A 25,843-nucleotide genomic window follows, 5' to 3' on the forward strand; every position below is an offset into this window, starting at 1 on the left:
GCCTGGCTGCTCGGGCACTGACGTTTCTCTTCTTTCTGCTCGTCATTGCGTTTCTTGGCTACTGCTTGTACATTAAATACATTCATATGAAGTATGACCACATCCCCGGGCCGCCGAGGGACAGGTAGGAAAAGTCGTCGGCTGAAGCAGTTATGCGGACATTACTTGAGAGTAACTCGCTGTTTCCTCCTCAGTTTTTTCCTTGGACACTCACCAACGATGTTGAAGGCGATGAAAAATGACGGAATTATACACGACAAATTTCTGGAGTGGTAAGTTGAGCGCAAACAATGTTTTTATGCAGAAAAGCTAGCACAATATATAGCCAGTGTTTGGGACTGCTGCCAGCCAATGCTAGCTAGCCTGGCCGTATTGAACTGAATGCAGTTTCCTTTTTTCACAGCATATTTTGCCGCTAATTGCCTGTTAATTTCTGCCTATGTAACAAATACATTACAGTACTTACTGTACTCTTTGTAATACCAGCTTTCAGAATCTTGTTATTAATATCATACGCCTTTAAAAGGTTTAATTAAGATGTCACCTGCAGGGCCGAGAAGTATGGACCTGTTTACAGGATAAATGTGCTTCACTACGTTTTAATGTGTACGTACTGTCCAGAGGCCACCAAGGTAAACACTCGTCACCTGACTGTTTTCACATCAGTACACATGTGTCATTAATAAAGGGTCTATTTCTGTGAATCTGTGAATTATTGTGATTAGCAGTACCTGTGTATCTCTGCTGTTTCAGTTTAAAATGACTACAGTGCAATAAACCTGTTGTGTGTGAAAGTGCACCCATGAATACTGTTGGCAGAGGTCCCTGCTAATAAACAGTGCCAGCTACTGGCCTTTTGGGACTTGTTCACATTTAACGCCCTCTTCTTCTTTATCAGACTTTAGTGTCATTTTGTTTCTGGTTTCAGGAAATCCTGATGTCCCCAAAGTACCCCAAGGATAAGTTTGCCTATAAAAGACTCTTCTACCTGTTTGGTCAAAGGTGATGTATCACTTCATTGTAGTTATGTCCATACTTTCATAATACTCATATTACCGTGTTGTGAAACTCTCCTTGAATAAAACTGCATTGATGCCAGATTACATTCACATCATGTCAATGTCATGGTAATTTTGGGCTTTAATTATTTCTTTAAACTGTTCTTTTTCAGGGGAATGATTGTGCAGTTAGTATTTATATAGGATTTTCTTGAATCTGTAAAGGAGGCAAAATATACATCCACTCATAAATGCTATAATAATTGGTGGGGAAGTTTCACAGTGTATGAGAAAGTTGATTCTGTTCATTTAAATTACATGAAACTTAACATTTATGCCCTGAAAAACTTCTGACTAAATAATACAAAGCATGCTTTGTGACAATGTAATGTGTTGAACTCCTGACTTTACAGAGTGAAAATTATTTGTGTTGCAATCATATTTTGCTATTTTTAAGTCATTCTCTCAATATTTTTTCAGGTTCTTTGGAAATGGCCTGATAACAGCACGGGATCATGAGCAGTGGTACAAACAGCGACGCATCATGGACCCCGCGTTCAGCAGCCTGTGAGTTATGGAATTATAGCAACGTGCCAGAATAAAGTGTCTGCTGAGCTACCTGTTTATATCCAGTGTTTACAGTCATACTGGATATAAATCAGTATTGTTGATGATCCTTTAATTGCTGTTCCTGTGTCTCAAACTTTTGTTTTTCCAGGTATCTGAGAGGTCTAATGGGAACCTTCAATGAGAGGGCAGAGAAACTGATGGATAAACTTGCAGAGCTTGCTGACAGTAAAACAGAAGCTAATATGCTTCATCTTGTCAACTGTGTCACCCTGGATGTTATTAGTAAGGTATCATAGTCAGTTTTACAGATGCAACATGTTTGTTTGTTTGTTTTTAATTCTGATGAAGGCACAAGCTTTTATTTTTCTATTTATTTTTATCCAGTTTCTGAGCATGTTGTAAGTGTGAGTGTATGTCCATCCATGTCTTGATATTTCAGGTTGCCTTTGGGGTGGACTTGGACCTCTTGAAGAATAGTTCACCTTTCCCTAGAGCCATTGAGACATGTCTGAAAGGAATGGTTACCTATGTTAGAGACATATTTTTTGAGGTATTACTTCAGTGTTTGTTATTATGTATGTTAATGTCTGCCAAGAACATTGTTGTCAGAATGCCATGCTAAACCCTTCAGTCTGCCATTCCAGTACAATCCAAAGAACAGAGGATACGTCAATGAGGTGAGGGAAGCGTGCCGCCTGCTCCGTACAACTGGAGCCAAGTGGATCGGTGAGAGAAAGACCGCCATGCAAAACGGTGACGAGGTCCCCAAAGACATCCTGACACAAATCATCAAAACTGCAAGCCAAGGTTGTAGCCCCCAAATTTCACATTTGGTTAGATAAGAGCAATATTTTAGTGTCTTTGTGATGAGACAAAGTAAATAAAACAAATGTGACCCGCAGGTTTTGATGCCTTCTCAGTATGGTGCATGTGGTTTGTAAGTAATGGTGGAAACCAGGAGAAGTTAAATATCAATGTATATGTCCATTCTCTTCTCATTTCAGAGGAAAACATGACTGAAGAAGATGAAGAATTCATGCTGGACAATTTTGTGACATTCTTCATTGCAGGTGAGTCTCTGTTGTTTCAGCTTTGATGTGTGAAATGCAGCTGGAAGCTTCTTTGTAGCGTGAGACGAAGCTCACTGTGCTGAAGAGTCCGTTTGATTTTCAGTTTTACACAATATGGTCACTGGTGTCTGTGTGAATTTGTATCCTGCTGCTGTGTGCTGCAGTTTAATGTTAATGGTAGAGCATACTGATATATGCTTATCCAGAGAGGCTGCATAATATCTCCACACACACTGTGTCACAGATCTGTTTTTGTTACATAATGATGTTATTGATTTTAACTTAACTGGGCTTTTTAAGACTCAAAGACTTGTGATGTAGAAATTAGGAATACAACCTCTTGAGTGAGAGTTGCATGGCTGTTTCCTTTTGAAGTAATATTCTGACGCATTATTGACAAACTGGTAACATTTTAGGCCAAGAAACAACAGCCAATCAACTGGCTTTTTGCATCATGGAGCTTGGAAGACATCCTGAAATACTGGAGAAGTAAGAAGTCAAACAGAACATTTTCTATATTTTTGCATGAATATAACCTGAAACATCATCTGATTGAACCTACAACGTCCTACAAGTAAAGAGGACTTAAACAAACAAAAGTCTGTGAGATCTTCAGAAATCTTCTTGCCGTGACACAGTTGTTGTACAGTCAGCCTGATCCCAGTTCTTACAATCAGTGTGTCCCTCAGATCTGATTGTCAACCCGTTGTGTGAAAGTAACTTCTTCTAATTTGATCCATCCAAATATCAAACATCAAAAATTTTTGGTTTTCTAAATTGTATTTTTATTTCTTAGAGCGAAGAAAGAGGTCGATGATGTCATTGGGATGAAATGTGACATAAGCTATGATGACTTAGGAGAGCTGGTCTACCTGTCACAGGTACATTTATTTCTTTATTTATTTTAATAACTTTTTTGTGCATTTGTGTCTGCCAGTGTCTAAGTGATTATTAAGGTTGCTTAGTTTTGTCAATAAAAAATTAGTACCGGTGCTCTGAAACTCACACATCAGTGTCATGTCAAAATCTTTTCCTTAATGGGGGTAAAAGGACACATTTTTATGTTACAGCATGCGGTGGTGGTTTTTGATATGAGCAACATGGGCAGTTGTCCAGGGCAGCATCGTGGTGGTGGTGGCATCATGGCATCGACAAAAAAGTTGCTCGCACCCACACTGCCCCGACATCATGCCAGCGCATTTTGGGGATTGCATGGGCACCGATCAGTTTTCTATTGCCCATTTGCTGCTTGCCACACAGGGAGGAGAGGGGCGGGGCAGCAGGGGATTCTCTGGCTGGCTAGAGCGGCATCTAATAACCAGCTCGCAAAATAAAACAAAATAAAAACAAACCAACAAACTAGGGCTATATCCTGAAACAAGATAACATGCATTAGTAGGGATTGGGAAAACTTCTGTTTACCTTTGTTAGCCACCTGGCTATGATAGTAAACAGTAGACGCTGATGTGGCTTATTGAATTTTTTGTACTGTGTTCAGTATAATATTAATTAGCCATTAATTGGACGAGGTGTATTGTTGATTTGTCTGCTATTCTCAATGTATGATGAATTATAATGGCTGTTTGTTAGCCATTTGCATACTCTCGCTCTCTTTATATAAAATATTTATCTGGTTAATTTCAGTATGGTTTCGACAACAGTTTTCACAATAACAAGTATTAATGTACAATCCTTAATATGTTTTGTGTGTGTGCGTGTGTGTATGTCGGGGGCGGGGTTACCCTCTCATTGTAATCGTCCTTCAGGTGCTAAAAGAGACTCTGAGAATTTACCCCACAGCTGTGGGCACATCTCGTGATGTTGCTGAAGACATGGTGATTGATGGTATCCACATACCCGGAGGATTCAGTGTTTTTGTGAGTTATTTTTCTTCTTAACATGTTTGTAGCTCTAAAAGAGAAATCGAGTTTCAGGTTTATATGTATAAAAGAAATTGGCACCAAAAATATTAACAAAACAGGTCAACTGTTATTCTACTATTTCAAATTTGCAAACAAATATATTTATGATTAAAATGTGAAATTAAATCTTTTCATATTCAGTTCAACTCCTATGTGAGCGGGAGAATGGAGAGATTCTTCAAGGATCCACTGAGATTTGATCCAGACAGATTTCACCCAGATGCTCCCAAGTAAGGAACACACTGTTTCACCATGCTGACTTTATTACGTTTCATCTTTGCACACACTTTATTATCTCAGACTAAATCAGTGAAATGGTTCACAGTAACTGAGGCTGCCTCTTATCTGTTCAACAAGGCCTTATTACTGCTACTACCCCTTTGCCCTCGGTCCTCGCTCGTGTCTGGGACAGAACTTTGCTCAGGTGAGGATGACAGTATAAGTCAACATGATGACCCACTCACCTATAAACACACTGACTCATCTCTGTGGGCGCTGTTCTGTTTTTTTAGATGGAGGCTAAAGTGGTGATGGCCAAACTGCTCCAGAGGTTTGACTTCACTCTTGTCCCGGGACAGACCTTTGACATCCTGGATGCTGGCACGCTCAGACCAAAGAGTGGAGTGTTGTGCACTTTGAATCACAGGGATTACAAAAATAAATGATCTTGAAGTACTTTACATAAAAAGTGGTCTATTTTTGGTACCTGAGATATATTAATATAAGCAGAAAGAAGAAGTACAGTTTCAACAGTCTCAGTTTTTCTATATGATTAAGAAATGCTTCTTTAGTAACTGAAATCAGCACAACTCTGAGTCTAAATTGTAGAAATAAATGTGTAAAAAGATCATTGTCAAGAACAGAATGGATTTTCTCTTCTTTTTTAAATTTTGTTTTACTGAGGACTTGTTGTTTTTGTTGTTGTTGTTTTTGTTGCTGTTTTTGTTTTTACAATAACAAAAAACCCTAAAATTTCTATAGTAGATGGTGAAAAATAGGAACTTTTCTGTCATTAAATTGTTTATTTACGACTGAATTTCATTGCTGTAATATTAATGTCCATGGGCCAATTTGGCCCCCGGGCCTCATGTTTGACACCTCTGTTTTAAAGGGTAAAACTGATTGATTTGATTTATATTCCCGTCTAAAACTTGTGATTTAAAAAAATTGAATTTAAAGAAAAAATTGTGTCATGTATGAACTACACTGTAAATTCTTATGAAATGACTGTAATTATTCTTATGTCTTCATTACAATAATATATATGGTAAAATTATGGGGCGTGCTGGGTATAATGCCATTTGCACTTGGCATTTAATCTTGCACAAAATCATCACATAGTTTGATGTAGTGACTTTTTTTTAATAACCAGTGAGCCAAGGAACCTTTTGTGCCTGCATAGCATTCAAGATTTTCTTAAAAATGCTGCATGTTATGGAAATTAAAATAAATTTTGAGATCCCACAGAATTTTTTAGTTTAAGTCTGTGTACTTCCAAGATGCTGTGCCATCCTGCTACAAATCACATCACCCCAGTGCCAAAGAAACCCTCAGTCACCTGCTTAAATGACTATAGCCGTGACATGATGGCACAATTGTTGCGCAAAGTTTGGTATGAATCACATTAAGTAGGTGGAGAATACAACAGTCGTGGGTCTGATCCGGGACAGCGATGTGAGCCAGTGCAGGGCCATAGTGGAGCTTTTCACAAAGTGGATCAGCAACAACAACCTTCTCCTGAATGTGAATAAAACCAAGGAACTGGTGACTGACTTCAGGATGAAACCGCCCTCGTTCAGACTTTTCTACATCAACGACACCGCAGCAGAGAGCATGGAGCACATGAAATTCCTGGGAGTTGATGTGATGCACGGTCTGTCCCTGCACACTACCTCACTTCTCAAGAAAGGCTGAAAAGGTCACATCTGAGTCCAGATGTTCTCACCACCTCCTAAAGAGGCACCGCTGAGAGTTTGCTGACAAGCAGCATATCTCTAGCACGAGAACGAGGACAAGTGGAGTCACCCTGCCATCTATTTAGGGCCTGGCCAAACAACGCTGCAAAAAAACCCTTATCAGGACACCTCACACCCCGACCACAGTCTGTTCTCACTCCTGCTTTCAGGCAGACAGTAACGTAGAGTTGCAGGTCATTGCAGTTCTGTGGAAGCTTCTTTCCAACCACCATCAGACTGTTGCACAGCACAGAAACAGCTGCTATTTTGTAGATTATTAGACTACAAATCTGTCAAGAAAGAATTTTCAGTGCAATCAGCTCATCGGTTCTCTTGTGCAATAATTGAATCATTTTTATTTGTGTTTTCAAATATGCAGCACTGTTTTGATATTTTACATTTATTTATGTATCACACTTGCCTCTTTTTAAACTTTGTAATGAGGTTTTTTGTGTTTTTATGTGACCTCATGCAACATATTTTCCTTCTGCATTGGTTTCCTGAGGTAGTGCTGAATGACAGTAAAATGAGTTTTGAACCCTGAATCCCTCTGAGTCAGTCTTGAAACCTCTGAAATAACCAGCGTGATGGAGAACTGCTACTTTTGTTTTCTTTTAGCTTGGCCTGAACTATAAACTATAAACAAATACTTTGATGGTGGGTTTCTAAGCAAAGGCTGAGGGAATGGAGCGAAGGAATGAGAGAAATGAAGAGGACCAGGGATGTAAATAAAATGAAAACTGTGTAAATGCTATAATTTTCTACTTTTTAAGGCAGGTATGTATGCACTTTTCTTAAATTGATATATTCCTTTTAACAGGATGAGCTAGATGACGTCACACAGGTTTAGAACATGTTCCATCAGGCCATGGAAAAACACTAATATCTACAGTTGTCGGCCCAGTGGGAAGCACACATTGTGAGAATGGCTCATTTCAAATGCATTTACTGCTGTGTTGCAGGAGCATGCCCTATTGTAGTGATGAGGACCCTAAAACTAGAGAAAAGTCAGTCAGGAAAGATAAAGAGAGAGCAATGGACTGTTTCCTTAACCCATTGTGGGGGTTGTCTTTTTGTTGCCTCTCCAGTGCACCTGTTCCCACTTTTATTTATTCCATAGCAGGTGACATGGAGACGCAATCAGAGGTGCAGTACTATTTGTTTGAGCACCAGAGCACAGCTATTGTTGGAGCTGAGAAGAAGAAGAAGTAATTTGACAGCTTTGATTATTTGGTGTGTCTCTGTACACTGTCCTGCTTGAAGTGTGCTTTAGCAAGGAATTAATTAGAGTACATGTATCCTACTTCCTCATTTGGAGAAAAAAAAGTGGTTTCTATTTTCTGAATGGACAGACTGATCTATATCCCTGAAATTTACCTGACCTTGTGCCACAGTGCAATGATCAAGTGTTGCATTAACTGTTAGTCTTGGAGTGCTTGAGGAACAGCTCATTTGTTTACACAGCAGTGGGTGGATATGCATGTTTGATTTGGCACAGATTTTTTGCCGGATGCCCTTCTTGACACAACCTTCCCATTAAGAGTACATCAGCTTGTGACCCCCTGAGGCCCCTTTGTGTCGCCTCTCGGTCTTAAAAGAGGGACCTTTTGCGGCGTTATCCGCAGCGGACTTCCTAACAGAAAGGACAACCATCAGGATGGCAGTTTTCAGCACACTTCTAACTTTGGCACCCCAGGCTCTTACATTTCTCTTCTTTCTGCTTATCGTTGCGTTTCTTGCATACTGCTTGTACGTTAAACACATTCATATGAAATATGACCACATACCCGGTCCACCGAGGGACAGGTAGGTAAAGTCGTTGGGTGAAACACTTGTGCTGACATTATGTGAGACCGATTTTGTTAATTTAAAACCCTTCTCCCCAGTTTTCTCCTCGGACAATCGCCGACGTTTTCAAGGATATTAAAAAATGGCGGAAATGTGCACGAAAAATTCCTGGAGTGGTAAGTTAAGTCAAAACTGGGTTTTTGTGCAGTTGAAAATGGCACGTGAGTGTCAGTAATGATGTTTAAACGTATCATTTAAATGACAGCATGTCGTTTACAGGGCAGAGGAGTATGGGCCTGTGTGCAGGATAAATGCTCTTCATTATGTTCTAGTGTCTGTGTCGTGTCCAGAGGCAACAAAGGTAAACGGCTACAACAGCATTCCCCAAAAATAGTATGAAAGTGCGCTCGTGGACGCGCTTAGTACAAATCCTGCACTTAACCTCAGAGTGTGAAATAGTGAAGTTTGTTTTGTATCAATAAGCATAACTCTTGATAAAATTCGCATTAAGTCAACTTTCTGTTCAATGTTTTTCTGTCGTTTTGCTTCTGGCTTCAGGTAATATTGATGTCGTCAAAGTACTCCAAGGATACATTTTCTTACAAGAGACTTGCCAACCTGTTTGGTCAAAGGTCAGTCTGCTTCAGTCGCTTTTAATTTTTTTAAGGATACACTAATTCAAGGGGAGAGTTAGCAAGAAAGACCTGGGTTTAAATCCACCATCCGGCCCGGCCTTTCTGCGTGGGCATGTTCTCCATGTGTCTGCTTGGGTTCTCTCTGAGCAGAGGTTAGATTAACAGGATGGTGACCTGTCCACGGTAAAAACACCCTAACCCCCCCCACACTTTTTTGAGTTTGGTTGGTATCAGTCAAATAAGGCTGATATCAGCAGATACCAGTGTGTGTGACTTGCATTCATTTACCAATATTTAGTGGTAGACGTGAGCTTTGTGATACTGTGATTTGTTCAATTCCTTTTACTAATATTAAGACGGGTATAATACTATCCTGTAATGTTAGTTTAACAAAGTAAAAATCAACTGACTTACAATGCCAAACTGTTTAAACCCTTATTTTTTCAAATTTGTGAAAAAGTATGATCTCAACTGTCTTCTTTGAAGGCTCTTAGGCAATGGGCTGGTAACAGCACGGGATCATGAGCAGTGGTACAAACAGCGCCGGATCATAGACCCCGCGTTCAGCAGCCTGTGAGTTTCAGTTGTTACAAAAAGACACAACGGTCTCCTTGATTAACCACTTATCCAGGGTTGGAAACATTTTCCTTTTTTCTGTGCAACATTATCCTTTAATGAATTTCTGTGATAGTTTGTTGGGATGTCCTGGATGTGCTGCTTCTCCGTCTAAAGCTATCATTACTTCCAGGTATCTGAGAGGTCTAATGGGAACCTTCAATGAGAGGGCAGAGAAACTGATGGATAAACTTGCAGAGCTTGCTGACAGTAAAACAGAAGCTAATATGCTTCATCTTGTCAACTGTGTCACCCTGGATGTTATTACTAAGGTATTATATTACAGTCAGTTTTACAGCTTCTGAAGTAAGTGTGTGTGTGTGTGTGTGTGTGTGTGTGTGTGTGTGTGTGTATTTGTGTATACTTTTTTTTTTCTTGATAAATTTCAGGTTGCCTTTGGGGTGGACTTGGACCTGCTGAGGAATACTTCACCTCTCCCTAAAGCCATTGAGACATGTCTGAAAGGAATGGTTACCCATGTTAGAGACATATTTTTTGAGGTATTCGAGATTTAGATTCTTTTTTGTTTAGTATGATGTTTGACAAAAGCCTTGTTAACAGTGTGACGTGTTAAATTCTTCAATCTGCAATTCCAGTTCAATCCAAAGAACAGATCGTATATTAATGAGGTGAGGGAAGCGTGCCGCCTGCTGCGTACAACTGGAGCTCAGTGGATCCACGAGAGGAAGATCGCCATTGAAAACGGTGACGAGGTTCCCAGGGACATCCTGACACAAATCCTCAAAACTGCCAACCAAGGTTGTAGTCCCTAAATTTGAAATTTGATTTGACTGGATAAGAGCAATAATAAAGAATCTTTTTGTCAGGATAGAACAGATCTTAAACCACTATCAATATTACACAGAGTAAAGAAATACAATGAAGATCAATGAAAAGACATCACATTCTCAGTGTGTGGGACGGCGCCATGCTGCGTGGCAGCCTGCTGCGTGGCAGCCTGCTGCAGTAGCTCTTGTGTGTTTTGTTGTTTGTTTGCTTAATCCCTTACTCAGTTATTCTTAATTCTTAGTAAGTTTACTACTTTGTTATTTTTATACAGCTTTTTTTTTCTTGCTCGCGGTAAAATAAAAGGATAATTGAATAATATAACATTGGTCATGCACATTAACATGTAAAGATGTAAGAAATAAATATGTAAAGTCCAGATTAATCCACTCCATAATGCAGCCTGTGCACTTAAAATGTAAGATGGGAAAATATTGTTTTACAGTGAAATTAAAATGAAATTGTGCGCTACTTTGTTACTGTACTTAAAATCACTTGCAGTATGATTTGTCTCCATTCCTGTACTTACTACTGAAATTTACTTACAAGGTAATTATTTCTTAAGCTGGTCAAATGAACATGAATAATAATATTTTTTTTCCAGCTGCTGGACCAAAGGAATCTCTAAAATATTCAATAAATTAAATGTTTATCATCCTACCATCGTATTAGCCATGGAGGTTTGTTTGTATCTGTTTATGAATGGAGGCAGAATATAAATACATGACTGATCATTTTTAAATGCGGGGCTTGTAAGTACAGGACATAGACAAAGAAATCAAATATTAATTAACATGTCAATGTTCTTATTATTTCAGAGAAAAGCATGACTGAGGAAGATGAACAGTTTATGTTGGACAATTTAGTGACATTCTTCATTGCTGGTGAGTTTCTGCTATTTCAGCTTTAATGTTTACAATGCTGTGACAGAGCCGTCCCTCCTCCAGTGACAGGCTCCTGCAGCTCGCATAGTTACGTCATGGTCACAAGCTTTAGTGTGAATTTTTATATAATTGTATTTATTGGCAATTTTTGATCTAGTTATTCACAACATGCATATAGTACACACGAACATAAATTACTGACTAAATGAGCTGTGTACATTACAAAAGACTGTATATAAAAGATGGAAATTCAAGGAAGCTTTGTCATTCTCATCGCATGTTTACATGAGGTGGAACGAAATTATGTACCCACGGTCCCGGTTTTCCATAAAAACAGAATGACAAGTAATAAAATGGTACCAAATAGTAATAAAGTATACAAATAAGAGAAGTGCAGCAACCTGAGTAACAGTATAGAGTATAGATATAGAAGTGTAGGTATAAATATTTTAGCAGCAAAGTATCAGTAGTGATTAAGGCGCTACAGTAGCAGTTTCTTGTCCATTATGTATTGAAGTCTCACAGCTTCTGGAATGAAGCTGTTTCTCAGTCTGGTGGTTTTGCATTAAATGCTCCTCAGCCTCCTGCCTGAGGGGAGTGGAACAAAGAGTGTGTGCTGGGTGAGTGGGGTCCTTCATGATACAGGTGGCCCTCTTCCTGCATCAGGTGTATATTTCTGTGATGGTTGGGAGGCTGCCTCCGACAACTCTGTGCAGCCCTCACCACCCTCTGTAGGGCTTTCTTCTGCCACAGTGCGGTTTCCGTGCCACACATTGATGCCAGAGCAGCGGTCCCCAACCCCCGGGCCTCGTACCGGTCCATGAAAATATCGTCGGGCATAAACCGGTCTGTGAGACAAAAAAGGTTGGGGACCGCTGTGCCAGAGCACAGAACACTCTCCGCTGCACATCTATAAAAGGAGCTGAGGACTGAGCTTTCAAGTCTCGCACGCCTCAACTGCCTCAGGAAGCAGAGCCTCTGGTGTGCCTTCCTGATCAGACAGGAAGTGTTGTTTTTCCAGGTAAGGTTGTTATCCAGGTGCATACCCAGGTACTTGTAGCTGGCTACTACTTCAACTGCAGAACCTCCGACGTGTGTGTGTGTGTGTGTGTGTGTGTGTCTCTTCCCCTCCTGAAGTCCACAATCATTTCCTTCGTCTTCTTCCCATTTAAGCAGAGATTGTTTTTCCCGCACCAATCCTCCAAGTGTTCCACCTCCTTCCTGTAGCTGGTCTCGTCGTTGTTTGTGATGCATTCCACCACAGCTGTCGTCCGCAAACTTTACAATATGACAGCCAGGGTGGTTAAGTGAGCAGTCATATGTATCAGCGTGAACAGGAGGGGTCTTAGCACACAGCCCTGAGGGGAGCCAGTGCTGAGGACTATGGAAGATGAGGAGACATTGTGGATCCTCACAGACTGTTGGTCATGAAGTCCAGAACCTAGTTGGTCCATAAAGACTAATAGTTTCTAGGTCTGAAAAGTGACACATGTATTGCAATGCCTTAAAGCTACATTGTTTATAATGTTGTCTTTGTATGGACATTTATTTATGGTGTCTTTGGACGTTCATGAGGAAAAGATCAGTGTTCTTGTTTACGCTGTCAGATCTACATTCTGACTGTGACCTCTAGTTTCAAAACGGCTAAGCAATGGAAAAACAGCAGCGTCTTTTATATATAGTTTATGTTGGAACTGCTTTCACTTAATTTTTCAGTCAACAGATTTGTGTCGATAATAAGAATACAACCGCTTAAGTGAGTTGGTTCACTTTAAGGTGGTATTGTGATTCAATTTTAAAACATTTGTGCTATTTCAGGCCAAGAAACAACAGCCAATCAGCTGGCTTTTTGCATCATGGAACTTGGAAGACATCCTGATATACTGGAGAAGTAAGAAGTCAAAATATAGCACATAACAGTTTCCATTAGAACAAGTGAACTTTGGTTTCTGATGGAGTTTTCTCATTTCTCAGAGCAAAGAAAGAAGTGGACAATGTTATTGGGATGAAACATGAAATAAGCTACGATGACCTGGGCAAGTTGGTCTACCTGTCACAGGTACATGTGGCAATTGTGGTAATGTTTTTAGTGTGAATCCATAAGATTAAAAATCAAAGTTCGTAAACTAACAATGAAAAGCTGCATCAACAGTTAACCTACTCTCTTATACTTGTGGGTTATGACACAAGACCTGTTTACAGGCAGGGATAGCTCAGTAGGTAGTGTGGTGGCCCCACGACCGGAAGGTCGGGGGTTCAAATCTGAACCGACTGGCTACCCTGAGGTACCCCTGAGCAAGGTACCACTGCTCCCCTGCATTCACTGGGTGAATGGGTTAAATGCAGAGGAGTAATTTCCCTACGAGGACTAACACATCACAGGTTTTCCTGTAATCTTCCCCCAGGTGTTAAAAGAGACTCTGAGAATGTACCCCACAGCTCCGGGCACATCTCGTCATATTGCTGAAGACATGGTCATTGATGGTATCCACATACCTGGAGGATTTATTGCTCTTGTGAGTTGTGTAATTTTAAATATGTTTTAATACCTTCTGCTTTGAAGATAGATCTCTCTCTCTATATATATATATATATTAAAATAGAGGCGTATGCTTCTATCTAATCACTTACTCAAACAGAACCCAAACAGCCCCCCACCAGCTTAAAAGTCCTTTAAAAAAGTTACCTGGAATCGAGATAAATAATAAATAAACTGTTCTAATGTTTAGTTCAGCTTCTATGTGAGCGGGAGACTGGAGAGATTCTTCAAGGATCCACTGAGATTTGATCCAGACAGATTTCACCCAGATGCTCCCAAGTAAGGAACACACTGTTTCACCATGCTGACATGTTTTATTCTTCTCTTTTGGTCATTATCTAAAGACGAAAACAGTCCAGTAACTGAGGCTGTCTCTTATCTGTTCAACAAGGCCTTATTACTGCTACTACCCTTTTTCCCTCGGTCCTCGTTCGTGCCTGGGAAAGAACTTTGCTCAGGTGAGTATGGCTAAATAATGTGAAGACCCGCTCACCTATAAACACACTGACTCATCTCTGTGGGCGCTGTTTTTTGTTTGTTTTGTTGTTTTCTTTTGTTTTTTTAGATGGAGGCTAAAGTGGTGATGGCCAAACTGCTCCAGAGGTTTGACTTCACTCTTGTCCCGGGACAGACCTTTGACATCCTGGATGCTGGCACGCTCAGACCAAAGAGTGGAGTGTTGTGCTCTTTGAATCACAGGGATTACAGAAAATAAGGCAACGTCACATAAGTCGTAGTAGAGCATAGAAGAAAAATACTAATGCAAACAAAAAACATATACTAAAAGCATTAATGTGAATTTGATATAATAAATATTTTTATTTAAAAAAAACATTAATGAAAATTGTTTTGTGTTTTTTTTTCTTTTTTTTTTTTTCTGATGATCACTGACTTTAATATTCTCTTTACTTTAATGTAGCTCTGTCATTGCTGTGAGAATTGAAGATGTGCTGATGGAGCTTCAGTGAAAACCATTTTTCTTACTGTGTACAACCTCAACATTGCAAATATCCGTGTGTGAGAAATGCATCACAAGTATATGACTCTAAATCAATAGCACCACAGAGCTCACTGATGGTCTCACTTTTTGGCTGGTAATCACTTTTATGGCCATTTAAACACATGTAAAACTCCTTTAAAATGCCTGTATCAAACCCTGAACTTTTGGCAGGGTGCCTGGATGAATCAGGACAACATCTGTCAATAATCTCATCAGGAGCTCATAATCTAATCCTGCCAGTAGTAACAAAGCCGCCAGCAGAAAGCAAAACTAGCCCTTTAAAACCTGAACCATGAAATAACTGCCAGAAATCTTTAATTTTTTGATAAGGGAGTGTTTGTTGACCTTTTAGACAACATGTATAAAAATATCAAATTTTAATCTGCATATGAGTTTAAATTGTATCACATTTGCTACATTAGCCATATTTTTGCAACTTGGTCATTAAAATATGTCTGTGAAGGTTCTCAGTCATCCAGGTCATCGTAGTCAAAGGAGTTTGCAAAGAAAAGCGTCTGGACTTCTTTAAGTTGCTTGAAGACGTTTCACCTCTCATCCGAGAAGCTTCTTCAGTTCTAAGGTCAAATGGCCGAGAGTCCCAGATTTAAACCCAGTGGGAGTATCCCCCCAAGGAGAAGAACCACCTCCACAGGACAAGACTCAGCAGTCCATCTGCATCTTAAGGATAAAGGTCACTCTTTCGAGGATGCCAACGTTCACATATTGGACAGAGAGGACAGATGGTTTGAAAGAGGAGTGAAAGAGGCCATCTATGTCCACTGTGAGCGACCATCTTTGAACAGAGGCGGTGGTTTACGACACCAACTGTCTGCCATCTATAATCCAGTTTTGAGTTCCCTCCCCAGACGCCTTAACGCCCACTCACATCCTGGGCCATCTGACCTCAGGAATTCACATGACAAGGTGGGGCCAGGTTTCACAATGAGCTCACCCGAAACCTTGGCTGATTAGGTCCCACACCCGCTTTCACACCTTGGTGCATGTGATTAGAGGATCACCAGGGGGTCCTTTGTCCCTCCTTGGGGGGATACTCCCACTGGGTTTAAATCTGGGACTCTCGGCCATTTGACCTTAGAACTGAAGAAGCTTCTCGGATGAGAGGTGAAACGTCTTCAAGCAACTTAAAGAAGTCCAGACGCTTTTCTTTGCAAACTCCTTTGACTTGGTCATTAAAACTTTGTCATGCAATTTGTATCATTTTTTTGAGGGTAAATAAAGGTCACGGTGATGATGTAGAAGTCTCAAAAACTCACAAAAACATATGTATCAAATACAATACGCTTAGCTTTAAAGGGCTAGGAGCGATGAGGAGTGCATTGCAGAGCTCCAGCTGCAAAGCCATTTACCTTTCAAGAGGTTTTCTTGTTGTTGCATCTCCAGTGAACCTTTTGTTACTTTCATTTGCACCAAAGCAGCTGAAATGGATTCACTATGGTTTCTGCTTCCTAACATATCGGTATCCCAAGTTTAAGTGGGATATTGTGATGGAGTGTCGTCCTAATGTTCTGAACTACGTACGCTACTTCCGTCTTAAGAGTCGCTGATGACAGGCTCGCTGTTTTTATCTCACCGTGGACTTTCTAACTGAAAGGACAACCATTTCCAGAATGGCAGTTTCCAGCCTACTTCTGAGCCTGGCTGCTCGGGCACTGACGTTTCTCTTCTTTCTGCTCGTCATTGCGTTTCTTGGCTACTGCTTGTACATTAAATACATTCATATGAAGTATGACCACATCCCCGGGCCGCCGAGGGACAGGTAGGAAAAGTCGTCGGCTGAAGCAGGTATGCGGACATTACTTGAGAGTAACTCGCTGTTTCCTCCTCAGTTTTTTCCTTGGACACTCACCAACGATGTTGAAGGCGATGAAAAATGACGGAGTTATGCACGACAAATTTCTGGAGTGGTAAGTTGAGCGCAAACAATGTTTTTATGCAGGAAAGCTAGCACAATATATAGCCAGTGTTTGGGACTGCTGCCAGCCAATGCTAGCTAGCCTGGCCGTATTGAACTGAATGCAGTTTCCTTTTTTCACAGCATATTTTGCCGCTAATTGCCTGTTAATTTCTGCCTATGTAACAAATACATTACAGTACTTACTGTACTCTTTGTAATACCAGCTTTCAGAATCTTGTTATTAATATCATACGCCTTTAAAAGGTTTAATTAAGATGTCACCTGCAGGGCCGAGAAGTATGGACCTGTTTACAGGTTAAATGTGCTTCACTACGTTACACTGTGTACGTACTGTCCAGAGGCCACCAAGGTAAACACTCGTCACCTGACTGTTTTCACATCAGTACACATGTGTCATTAATAAAGGGTCTATTTCTGTGAATCTGTGAATTATTGTGATTAGCAGTACCTGTGTATCTCTGCTGTGTCAGTTTAAAATGACTACAGTGCAATAAACCTGTTGTGTGTGAAAGTGCACCCATGAATACTGTTGGCAGAGGTCCCTGCTAATAAACAGTGCCAGCTACTGGCCTTTTTGGGACTTGTTCACATTTAACGCCCTCTTCTTCTTTATCAAACTTTAGTGTCATTTTGTTTCTGGTTTCAGGAAATCCTGATGTCCCCAAAGTACCCCAAGGATAAATCTGTCTACAAAAGACTCTTCTACCTGTTTGGTCAAAGGTGATGTATCACTTCATTGTAGTTATGTCCATACTTTATTACTCATAATGAATAAAACTCAACAGTATTACCATGTTGTGAAACTCTCCTTGCTTCACATCTTAGTGCAGGTTGTTTAACTCCGGACCTCAGTGATCGTATTATAGGGGCCATGTATGAATTTATGATGATGACATTTTCTGACAGTAATGTTTAAGGGGTTGGTGCTTGTGATGAAACTTATTCCATAATATTTTTGTGTTTGGTTGGGACGGTGTTGATTGCCAGTATCAGGCACCTGCTCACCTGTCAGGAGAGAGGGTGAATGGGTTGCTATAATTTGTTTGTTTTTATTATTTCATTATTCTGCTATATTACTATCGCTTAGCTATTTGTAAATCATTTTCCTTTTTTCAAGATTTTTTGGTGATGGCCTGGTAACAGCACGGGATCATGAGCGGTGGTACAAACAGCGACGCATCATGGACCCTGCGTTCAGCAGCCTGTGAGTTATGGAATTATAGCAACGTGCCAGAATAAAGTGTCTGTTGAGCTCCCTGTTTATATCCAGTATTTACAGTCATACTGGATATAAATCACTATTGTTGATTTAGTCCTGTCCTTTAATTGCTGTTCCTGTGTCTCAAACCTTTGTTTTTTCCAGGTATCTGAGAGGTCTAATGGGAACCTTCAATGAGAGGGCAGAGAAACTGATGGATAAACTTGCAGAGCTTGCTGACAGTAAAAAAGAAGCTAATATGCTTCAGCTTGTCAACTGTGTCACCCTGGATGTTATTGCTAAGGTATTATATTACAGTTATAAAGGCTACAATCATCTTCTACGTGTAAGTGAATGACTGTGCATGTCTTATGTTGATAAATATCAGGTTGCCTTTGGGGTGGACTTGGACCTCTTGAAGAATAGTTCACCTTTCCCTAAAGCCATTGAGACATGTCTGAAAGGAATGGTTCCCTACCTTAGTGACATATTTTTTGAGGTATTACTTCAGTGTTTGTTATTATGTATGTTAATATGTCTGCCAAGAACATTGTTGTCAGAATGCCATGCTAAACCCTTCAGTCTGCCATTCCAGTACAATCCAAAGAACAGAGGATACGTCAATGAGGTGAGGGAAGCGTGCCGCCTGCTCCGTACAACTGGAGCCAAGTGGATCGGTGAGAGAAAGACCGCCATGCAAAACGGTGACGAGGTCCCCAAAGACATCCTGACACAAATCATCAAAACTGCAAGCCAAGGTTGTAGCCCCCAAATTTCACATTTGGTTAGATAAGAGCAATATTTTAGTGTCTTTGTGATGAGACAAAGTAAAGAAAACAAAAATGTTAAATATCAATGTATATGTCCATTCTCTTCTCATTTCAGAGGAAAACATGACTGAAGAAGATGAAGAATTCATGCTGGACAATTTTGTGACATTCTTCATTGCAGGTGAGTCTCTGTTGTTTCAGCTTTGATGTGTGAAATGCAGCTGGAAGCTTCTTTGTAGCGTGAGACGAAGCTCACTGTGCTGAAGAGTCCGTTTGATTTTCAGTTTTACACAATATGGTCACTGGTGTCTGTGTGAATTTGTATCCTGCTGCTGTGTGCTGCAGTTTAATGTTAATGGTAGAGCATACTGATATATGCTTATCCAGAGAGGCTGCATAATATCTCCACACACACTGTGTCACACAACTCTAGTTCCTGTGTTACTGACTGTTTGTCTCAAATGTAAAAAAAATACATTTTTATTACTCTTTTCAAACTTTGTTTTGTGACCAGGACGATAACATTTGTAAATGAATAAAATAGCAACAAAGTAAAAGAAACATATGATCTATTTTTGTTACATAATGATGTTATTGATTTTAACTTAACTGGGCTTTTTAAGACTCAAAGACTTGTGATGTAGAAATTAGGAATACAACCTCTTGAGTGAGAGTTGCATGGCTGTTTCCTTTTGAAGTAATATTCTGATGCATTATTGACAAACTGGTAACATTTTAGGCCAAGAAACAACAGCCAATCAACTGGCTTTTTGCATCATGGCGCTTGGAAGACATCCTGAAATACTGGAGAAGTAAGAAGTCAAACAGAACATTTTCTATATTTTTGCATGAATATAACCTGAAACATCATCTGATTGAACCTACAAGGTCCTAAAAATAAAGAGGACTTAAACAAACAAAAGTCTGTGAGATCTTCAGAAATCTTCTTGCCGTGACACAGTTGTTGTACAGTCAGTCTGATCCCAGTTCTTACAATCAGTGTGTCCCTCAGATCTGATTGTCAACCCGTTGTGTGAAAACAAGTTCTTCTAATTTGATCCATCCAAATATCAAACATCATGTTTCTAAATTGTATTTTTATTTCTTAGAGCAAAGAAAGAGGTCGATGATGTCATTGGGATGAAACGTGACATAAGCTATGATGACTTAGGAGAGCTGGTCTACCTGTCACAGGTACACGTGGTACACTTATTTGTTTATTTATTTATTTTAATAACTCACCCAAAGTGTGCACCACTCATTGTAATCTTCCTTCAGGTGCTAAAAGAGACTCTGAGAATTTACCCCCCAGCTCCGGGCACGTCTCGTGATGTTGCTGAAGACATGGTGATTGATGGTATCCACATACCCGGGGGATTTAATGTTATTGTGAGCCATTTTCTTTTTAATATGTTTGTAGCTCTAAATGATAACTACATACTGAAGACATCAAATATATGAAGCAAGATATATGGAGTTATGTAGCAAAGAAAATAAAAAAAACTCTAAATATGTTTTATAGATTCCTGAAAGTAGCCACCCTTAACTTTGTTGACAGCGCTGTAAACTCTTGGCCTTCTCTCAGTGAGCTTCATGATGTAGTCATCTGAAGTGGTTTTCACTTCACAGGTGTGCCTTGTCAGGGTTCATTTGTGGGATTTCTTGCCGCCTTAATAGAGTTGGGATAATCAGTTGTGTTGTGCAGAAGTCAGGTCGGAACACAGCTGACAGCCCTATGCTGATTGGTTCTCGCCGTAATGTGAATTCTAAGTAAAGAAAAAATGACAGTCCTTCATTATTTTAAGAACTGAAGGTCAGTCTGGAAAATTGCTAAAACTTTGTGACTACACTTGGGGACACATTCAAAGATCAGCAAGTGCTACAACGAGACTGACTCACATGAGGACTGCACCAGGAAAGGAAGACCAAGGGTCGCCTCTGCTGCTGAGGATAAACTCATCCGAGTCACTAGCCTCAGAATCAGCAAGTTAACAGCACCTCAGATTAGAGCCATACAGAGTTCCAGTAGCAAACACATCTCTACATCAACTGTTCAGAGGAGACTGTGTGAATCAGGCCTTTATGGTCAAATAGCTGCTAAGAAACCACGACTAAGGAAAAGCAACAAGCATAAGATTTGTTTGGACCACGAAACACAAGTTATGGACATTTATCAGTGGAAATCTGTGCTTTGGTCTGATCAGTCCAAATTTGAGATCTTTGGTTCCACCTGCTGTGTCTTTGTGTGACGCAGAAAATGCAACCGGATGGTCTCTACATGCGTGCTTCCCACCATGAAGCATGGAGGAGGAGGTGTGATGGTGTGGGGGGCTTTGCAGGTGACATTGTTGGGGATTTATTCTAAATTGAAGGCACACTGAACCAGCATGGCTACCACAGCATCCTGCAGTGACATGCCATCCCATCCAGTTTGTGTTCAGTTGGACCATCATTTATTTTTCAACAGGAAAATGACCCCAAACACACCTCCAGGCTATTTAAGGACTATTTGACCAAGAAGGAGAGTGATGGAGTGCTGCACCAGATGTCACCTGACCAATCGAGATGGTTTGGGATGAGATGGACTGCAGAGTGAAGGCAAGAGGGTCAACAAGTGCTCAGCATCTCTGGGAACTCCTTCAAGACTGTTGGAAAAACATTTCAGGCGATGACCTCATGAAGCTCATCGAGAGAATGCCAGGAGTGCAAAGGGTGGCTATTTGGAAGAATCTAAAATATAAAACATGTTTTGAGTTATTTCACTTTTTTTTTTTTTTTTGTTTACTACATAATGCCATATGTGTTGATTCACAGTTTTGATGTGTTCAGTGAGAATCTACAATGTAAATAGTCATGAAAAAAAAGAAAAAACATAATAAAGAAAATAAGAAGTGTCCAAACCTTTAACTGGTAGTGTACATATAAACAAAATTGTCACAAAGTTGTCAGAAAAACATAACATATGAGGTCTTATTTAAGCAAGTACAAATACATTTATGATTAAAATGTGAAATTAACTATTTTCATATTCAGTTCAGCTCCTATGTGAGCGGGAGACTGGAGAGATTCTTCAAGGATCCACTGAGATTTGATCCCGACAGATTTCACCCAGATGCTCCCAAGTAAGGAACACACTGTTTCACCATGCTGACTTTATTACGTTTCAGCTTTGCACACACTTTATTATCTCAGACTAAATCAGTTAAATGGATCACAGTAACTGAGGCTGCCTCTTATCTGTTCAACTAGGCCTTATTACTGCTACTACCCCTTTGCCCTCGGTCCTCGCTCGTGTCTGGGACAGAACTTTGCTCAGGTGAGGATGACAGTATAAGTCAACATGAAGACCCGCTCACCTATAAACACACTGACTCATCTCTGTGGGTTCTTTTGCTTTTTTAAAGATGGAGGCTAAAGTGGTGATGGCCAAACTGCTCCAGAGGTTTGACTTCACTCTTGTCCCGGGACAGACCTTTGACATCCTGGATGCTGGCACGCTCAGACCAAAGAGTGGAGTGTTGTGCACTTTGAATCACAGGGATTACAAAAATAAATGATCTTAAAGTACTTTACATAAAAAGAAATCATAGTGGTTTATAGGGTAAAACTGTGTTGATCTTTACTCCTGCCTAAAAGCTGTGATTAAAAAAATAAATTGTTATAATAAAAACAGTATCAGATATGAATTACATGGTAAAGCCATATGAAATGATGGTGATAATTATTTTTCACAATATAGAGCATATTGGAAATTTTTTGAGGCGGACAGCTAGGTTTAATACCATTTGCACTTGTTTGCTTAATCTTGCACAGACTCATCATATAACGGTGTGTCGTGACTTTTTTTTTTCATAACCACAGACCCCTTTGTGCCTACAACACTAATATGTAAGTGCTAAATATTAACGTTTTATGTAATTGGAAATCATTTGGAAACAACTGTTTTATATTTTTGTGCTATGCAGTGATTGTGTACCCGATTTGCTGTGTTAATGCATTTACGGACAGTGTCCACATGGGGGCGCTGAGATCTTGCAGAGACTTCTGGCTTTTAAAAAGCTGTTTAAATTCAATGTTCAGAAAAAGAACTCTCTCAGAAGTTGTCTCTCGTTTAAACACAGATGGTAATATTTTTTTAATACTTAATTAAATACGCATGTAGCTAAAACCTACTGTCATTTTATAGGTTAAAATATTTTTGTTTTTTAACTAAATAAATATTTTGGGGGCTTATTTCAATAAAACAGCCCAACTTTTCAATGCTCAAGTATTGTCAAAGAAATCACGGCCATTAAAAGTACACAATACATCTGTGCTTCATTTAATAATAAAGAATAAAAGTCATGAGGCGTAGTCTGATTTTTCTTCTCCTTCTTTAATGAATCCAGTGTGTTTTTACGACGAGCATATCCTCCTGTACCTTTAAGAAGGCCGAGCCTGAGCCCTGTGAGGCTGCGCCGCACTTTTTCATCTACCTGCTGCCTACTTCTCTCGCAGGTCTTGATTGGTCGTCTCGAGCTGAATCCTCTTGAATGATTTCAAACCCGAGTGTTTGGACAAGAGGGAGGAGAAGGAGAGAGGCGGGGGGTCCACTGATAATTCCGAGCCTGCTGGCTGCCTGGCTGGGTGGAAAGGACTGAGTCGTCCACTATCACGCCGCCTCACTGAAGACGCTTTTATCCGAGGAGACGGTGAAACACGTCCAAGAGGGCTTTTCTTATAGGTTGCGCGTTTTACTCGAACATTCGCTGTTTTGCGCGAAATTAGGTTGAATTCATCTAAACATAAAGGAAGAAGCAGTCTGGTGGATTTCACGTTTTGCATCATGTGAATGTTGTGATGTCCAGCAGAGACTGTGCACACTGTTACGGGTCGCTGTGTTTTTGCCGACAGGACTCGGTGATCGGAAATCCCTGATAATCGATTTTATATCGCTTGTTTGTTTCTGACCGACTGTGACCACCAACTGTTGTTCCTGTGAGTATTTTTTATTTATTTCTTACCAGATCAGTGGTGGCATTTCTTTAAAAGCTGTGGTTGTGGAAGCATCACAATCATATTTGTGTTGTTTGTTTTTTCAGTTTTATTATCGGCCTGTTGAAGATCAGGGCATTATCGATACTTTTCAGATTTTTTCCCCCTTTTTGGACAATGTATTCGTGTTTTAACACGATTCCACAATTGAGGTTAGGTTAGTGAGTTTCTGAGAGTTAATTTTAAGCAGCTGCATAAACGAACTGAGACTCGTAGCCGCGACAGTCATGGCTAAAAATCCGTCCGAGGGGCCGAAGGATGACCTGAGCCAGCTGACGGACGATGAGCTGCTGCGGTGCAGCAAAGAGGAGCTGGTTAGGAAATTAAGGAGGGTTGACGGTGAGAAAATGAACTTGATGATCGAGCATGGCAACATGATGAAGGACATTAACCGGCGGCTGCAGGTGCACCTTCATGAAATCCGGAACCTGAAGGAGATCAACCAGAAGCTCCAGGATGACAACCACGAGCTCCGGGAGCTCTGCTGCTTCCTGGACGACGACCGACAGAAGGGCAAGAAGCTGTCCCGGGAGTGGCAGCGCTTCGGCCGCTACACAGCCAGCGCCATGTGGAAGGAGGTGGGGACCTACATGATGAAGCTCAAGGAGCTGGAGGCCAACCAGGAGACTGTGCTGAGGGAGAACTCTGAACTGAAGGAGATCATCCTCATGCTGGATGAAGAGAGGAATGGGGCAGGGTCCCGGAGCTCCATAGATAGTCAGTCCAGCTTGACCAACCTGAACGGGGGCACCAGCACGGTCAGGGATGTTGGAGATGGGAGTAGCACGTCCAGCACAGGAAGTGCCGGTAGCCCCGATCACCACAATCACAACCACATGCACAAGCCCTCGGAGAACGGTAAGATGGGGCCCACGATGAGAAGATCCATGGATGACCTGTCAGCGCCACATCATCACAGAAGCATCCCCAATGGACTCAATGGTGAGTACATGCACTTGTAAACACACCTGGTTGCCCTAGTCATCATGCATGGCCCACATCATGGGGTTTCTGTAGGGAAGTAAAGCAGGTTGTCGACTAATCGGAATCTAAAAGTTCCTAAATAAATACTTTGGTCCCATTCTTTCTTTAAACAATGGGGAATTGGCCCTTACACCTGTATTCCTGGGCTCTGCTGCTAATAGAGGCACACTGTGTAGTTACTGCGCGTATGTGCTTACTGTGGCTGCATATGCTGATCAGAACTGTTGGGATGGATTAACACCCATGGGGTCTTGGCTTAACCTCACTGTAAAGTCTTGATTGGGGTGATTATGAAACACACAGCATCTCTTAAGTGGCCTTTTCAGCCCCCACGCCAACCTGTCATTTATGTCTGCACTGATTTAGGTCACTGCACTTGTGCTTCTCAGTGAAGGAGACTTATCTTAATAGCTTTTAAAAGGGGATCAAGCAGATTGATTTTTTTCTCCTTGGGGTCGTTCACTGATTATCTTTGTTGTCTCTGGCTGTGGAAGAGCACTCATATCTGCTTAGGGCCCCCGTTTGAAATGCATGGCTTGGAACCAGAAGTCAATGTCCCTGTTTTTTAAGACCTAAATACATGACTGAAAGCTGCAAGTGGGGATGAAAAAGCCATGATGGAACAGGAGGACACTAAGCCTCGTTTAGGAAGCACATGGGCTCATAACCCACTGTGATCTGTTTTGCGAGAGGAATAAAGTCTGTTTCACGTGTGTGTGTGTTTGTGGGGGGGGGTTGGACTTTATTTTACCCTGATTTACAAGGACAGGGCAACCGCAGCACAATTTAGGCTCAAAGCAAGCAGCTTCAAATCAGATCACACCAGTCACATGTTATCCATTGGACATTCCTGGAATTGTGCACTGAGAAAACTGTGAAGGTAACATAATATAAAAGACTGGTTGCATGCACGAGGGAGCCCTTAATCCGTAAATACACACGCACGTATACTCGCACAACACGCAACATTTTGGTCTCTGCTCGGCTGTTATTATGTAACATCCACATTGTGTCTGCGGCAGCCTAGCGCCTCTCTCAGCCTTTATGTGCGAGTGTGTGTGTGTGTGACATTGTGCGCCCCTGAGTCTCAGGCTCTGTGTGTTCATCACTGACAATGATGTACACATTTCTAACAATACGCTGGCATGGGAAAGGGCCG

At 40.8% G+C, this 25,843-nt stretch overlaps 3 protein-coding genes across 7 annotated transcripts in view; all 3 read left to right on the forward strand.

The window, feature by feature from the left end:
- LOC116332193 (cholesterol 24-hydroxylase-like) lies at window positions 1–23,010 on the forward strand. Of its 2 annotated transcripts, none has more exons than XM_039599382.1 (15): window positions 1–124; window positions 195–272; window positions 16,966–17,047; window positions 17,345–17,418; window positions 17,816–17,902; window positions 18,062–18,200; window positions 18,285–18,395; window positions 18,492–18,654; window positions 18,782–18,847; window positions 19,406–19,478; window positions 19,776–19,860; window positions 19,945–20,055; window positions 21,700–21,788; window positions 21,916–21,982; window positions 22,071–23,010. In XM_039599382.1, the coding sequence occupies exons 1-15, from the start codon at window positions 87–89 to the stop codon at window positions 22,221–22,223; spliced, it is 1,416 nt and encodes a 471-aa protein (XP_039455316.1). In that variant the 5' UTR covers window positions 1–86; the 3' UTR covers window positions 22,224–23,010. The 2 variants fall into 2 exon arrangements, with proteins under 2 accessions (XP_039455316.1, XP_039455315.1); XM_039599381.1 differs by lacking the exons at window positions 1–124; window positions 195–272 and adding exons at window positions 16,299–16,539; window positions 16,610–16,687.
- Window positions 7,688–14,542, forward strand: LOC116332210 (cholesterol 24-hydroxylase-like). The gene is made up of 15 exons (XM_039599385.1): window positions 7,688–8,321; window positions 8,402–8,479; window positions 8,583–8,664; window positions 8,862–8,935; window positions 9,425–9,511; window positions 9,687–9,825; window positions 9,943–10,053; window positions 10,150–10,312; window positions 11,158–11,223; window positions 13,042–13,114; window positions 13,198–13,282; window positions 13,629–13,739; window positions 13,953–14,041; window positions 14,154–14,220; window positions 14,328–14,542. The coding sequence occupies exons 1-15, from the start codon at window positions 8,173–8,175 to the stop codon at window positions 14,475–14,477; spliced, it is 1,524 nt and encodes a 507-aa protein (XP_039455319.1). The 5' UTR covers window positions 7,688–8,172; the 3' UTR covers window positions 14,478–14,542.
- A 134-nt stretch (window positions 23,011–23,144) lies between the features above and the next one.
- ccdc85cb (coiled-coil domain containing 85C, b) overlaps window positions 23,145–25,843 on the forward strand; it is a 48,130-nt gene continuing 45,431 nt past the window's right edge. For 3 of the 4 annotated variants that reach the window (XM_031755201.2, XM_031755202.2, XM_031755203.2), the window contains exon 1: window positions 23,145–24,642. In XM_031755201.2, coding sequence (XP_031611061.1) covers window positions 23,928–24,642 — 715 coding nt within the window. In that variant the 5' untranslated portion in view covers window positions 23,145–23,927. The remainder of the gene's footprint in view (window positions 24,643–25,843) is intronic. The other variant, XM_031755200.2, reaches the window with a different exon arrangement.

The sequence above is a fragment of the Oreochromis aureus genome, linkage group 15 (genome assembly GCF_013358895.1).
Source record: "Oreochromis aureus strain Israel breed Guangdong linkage group 15, ZZ_aureus, whole genome shotgun sequence".
In the NCBI taxonomy this organism is placed as follows: domain Eukaryota; kingdom Metazoa; phylum Chordata; class Actinopteri; order Cichliformes; family Cichlidae; genus Oreochromis; species Oreochromis aureus.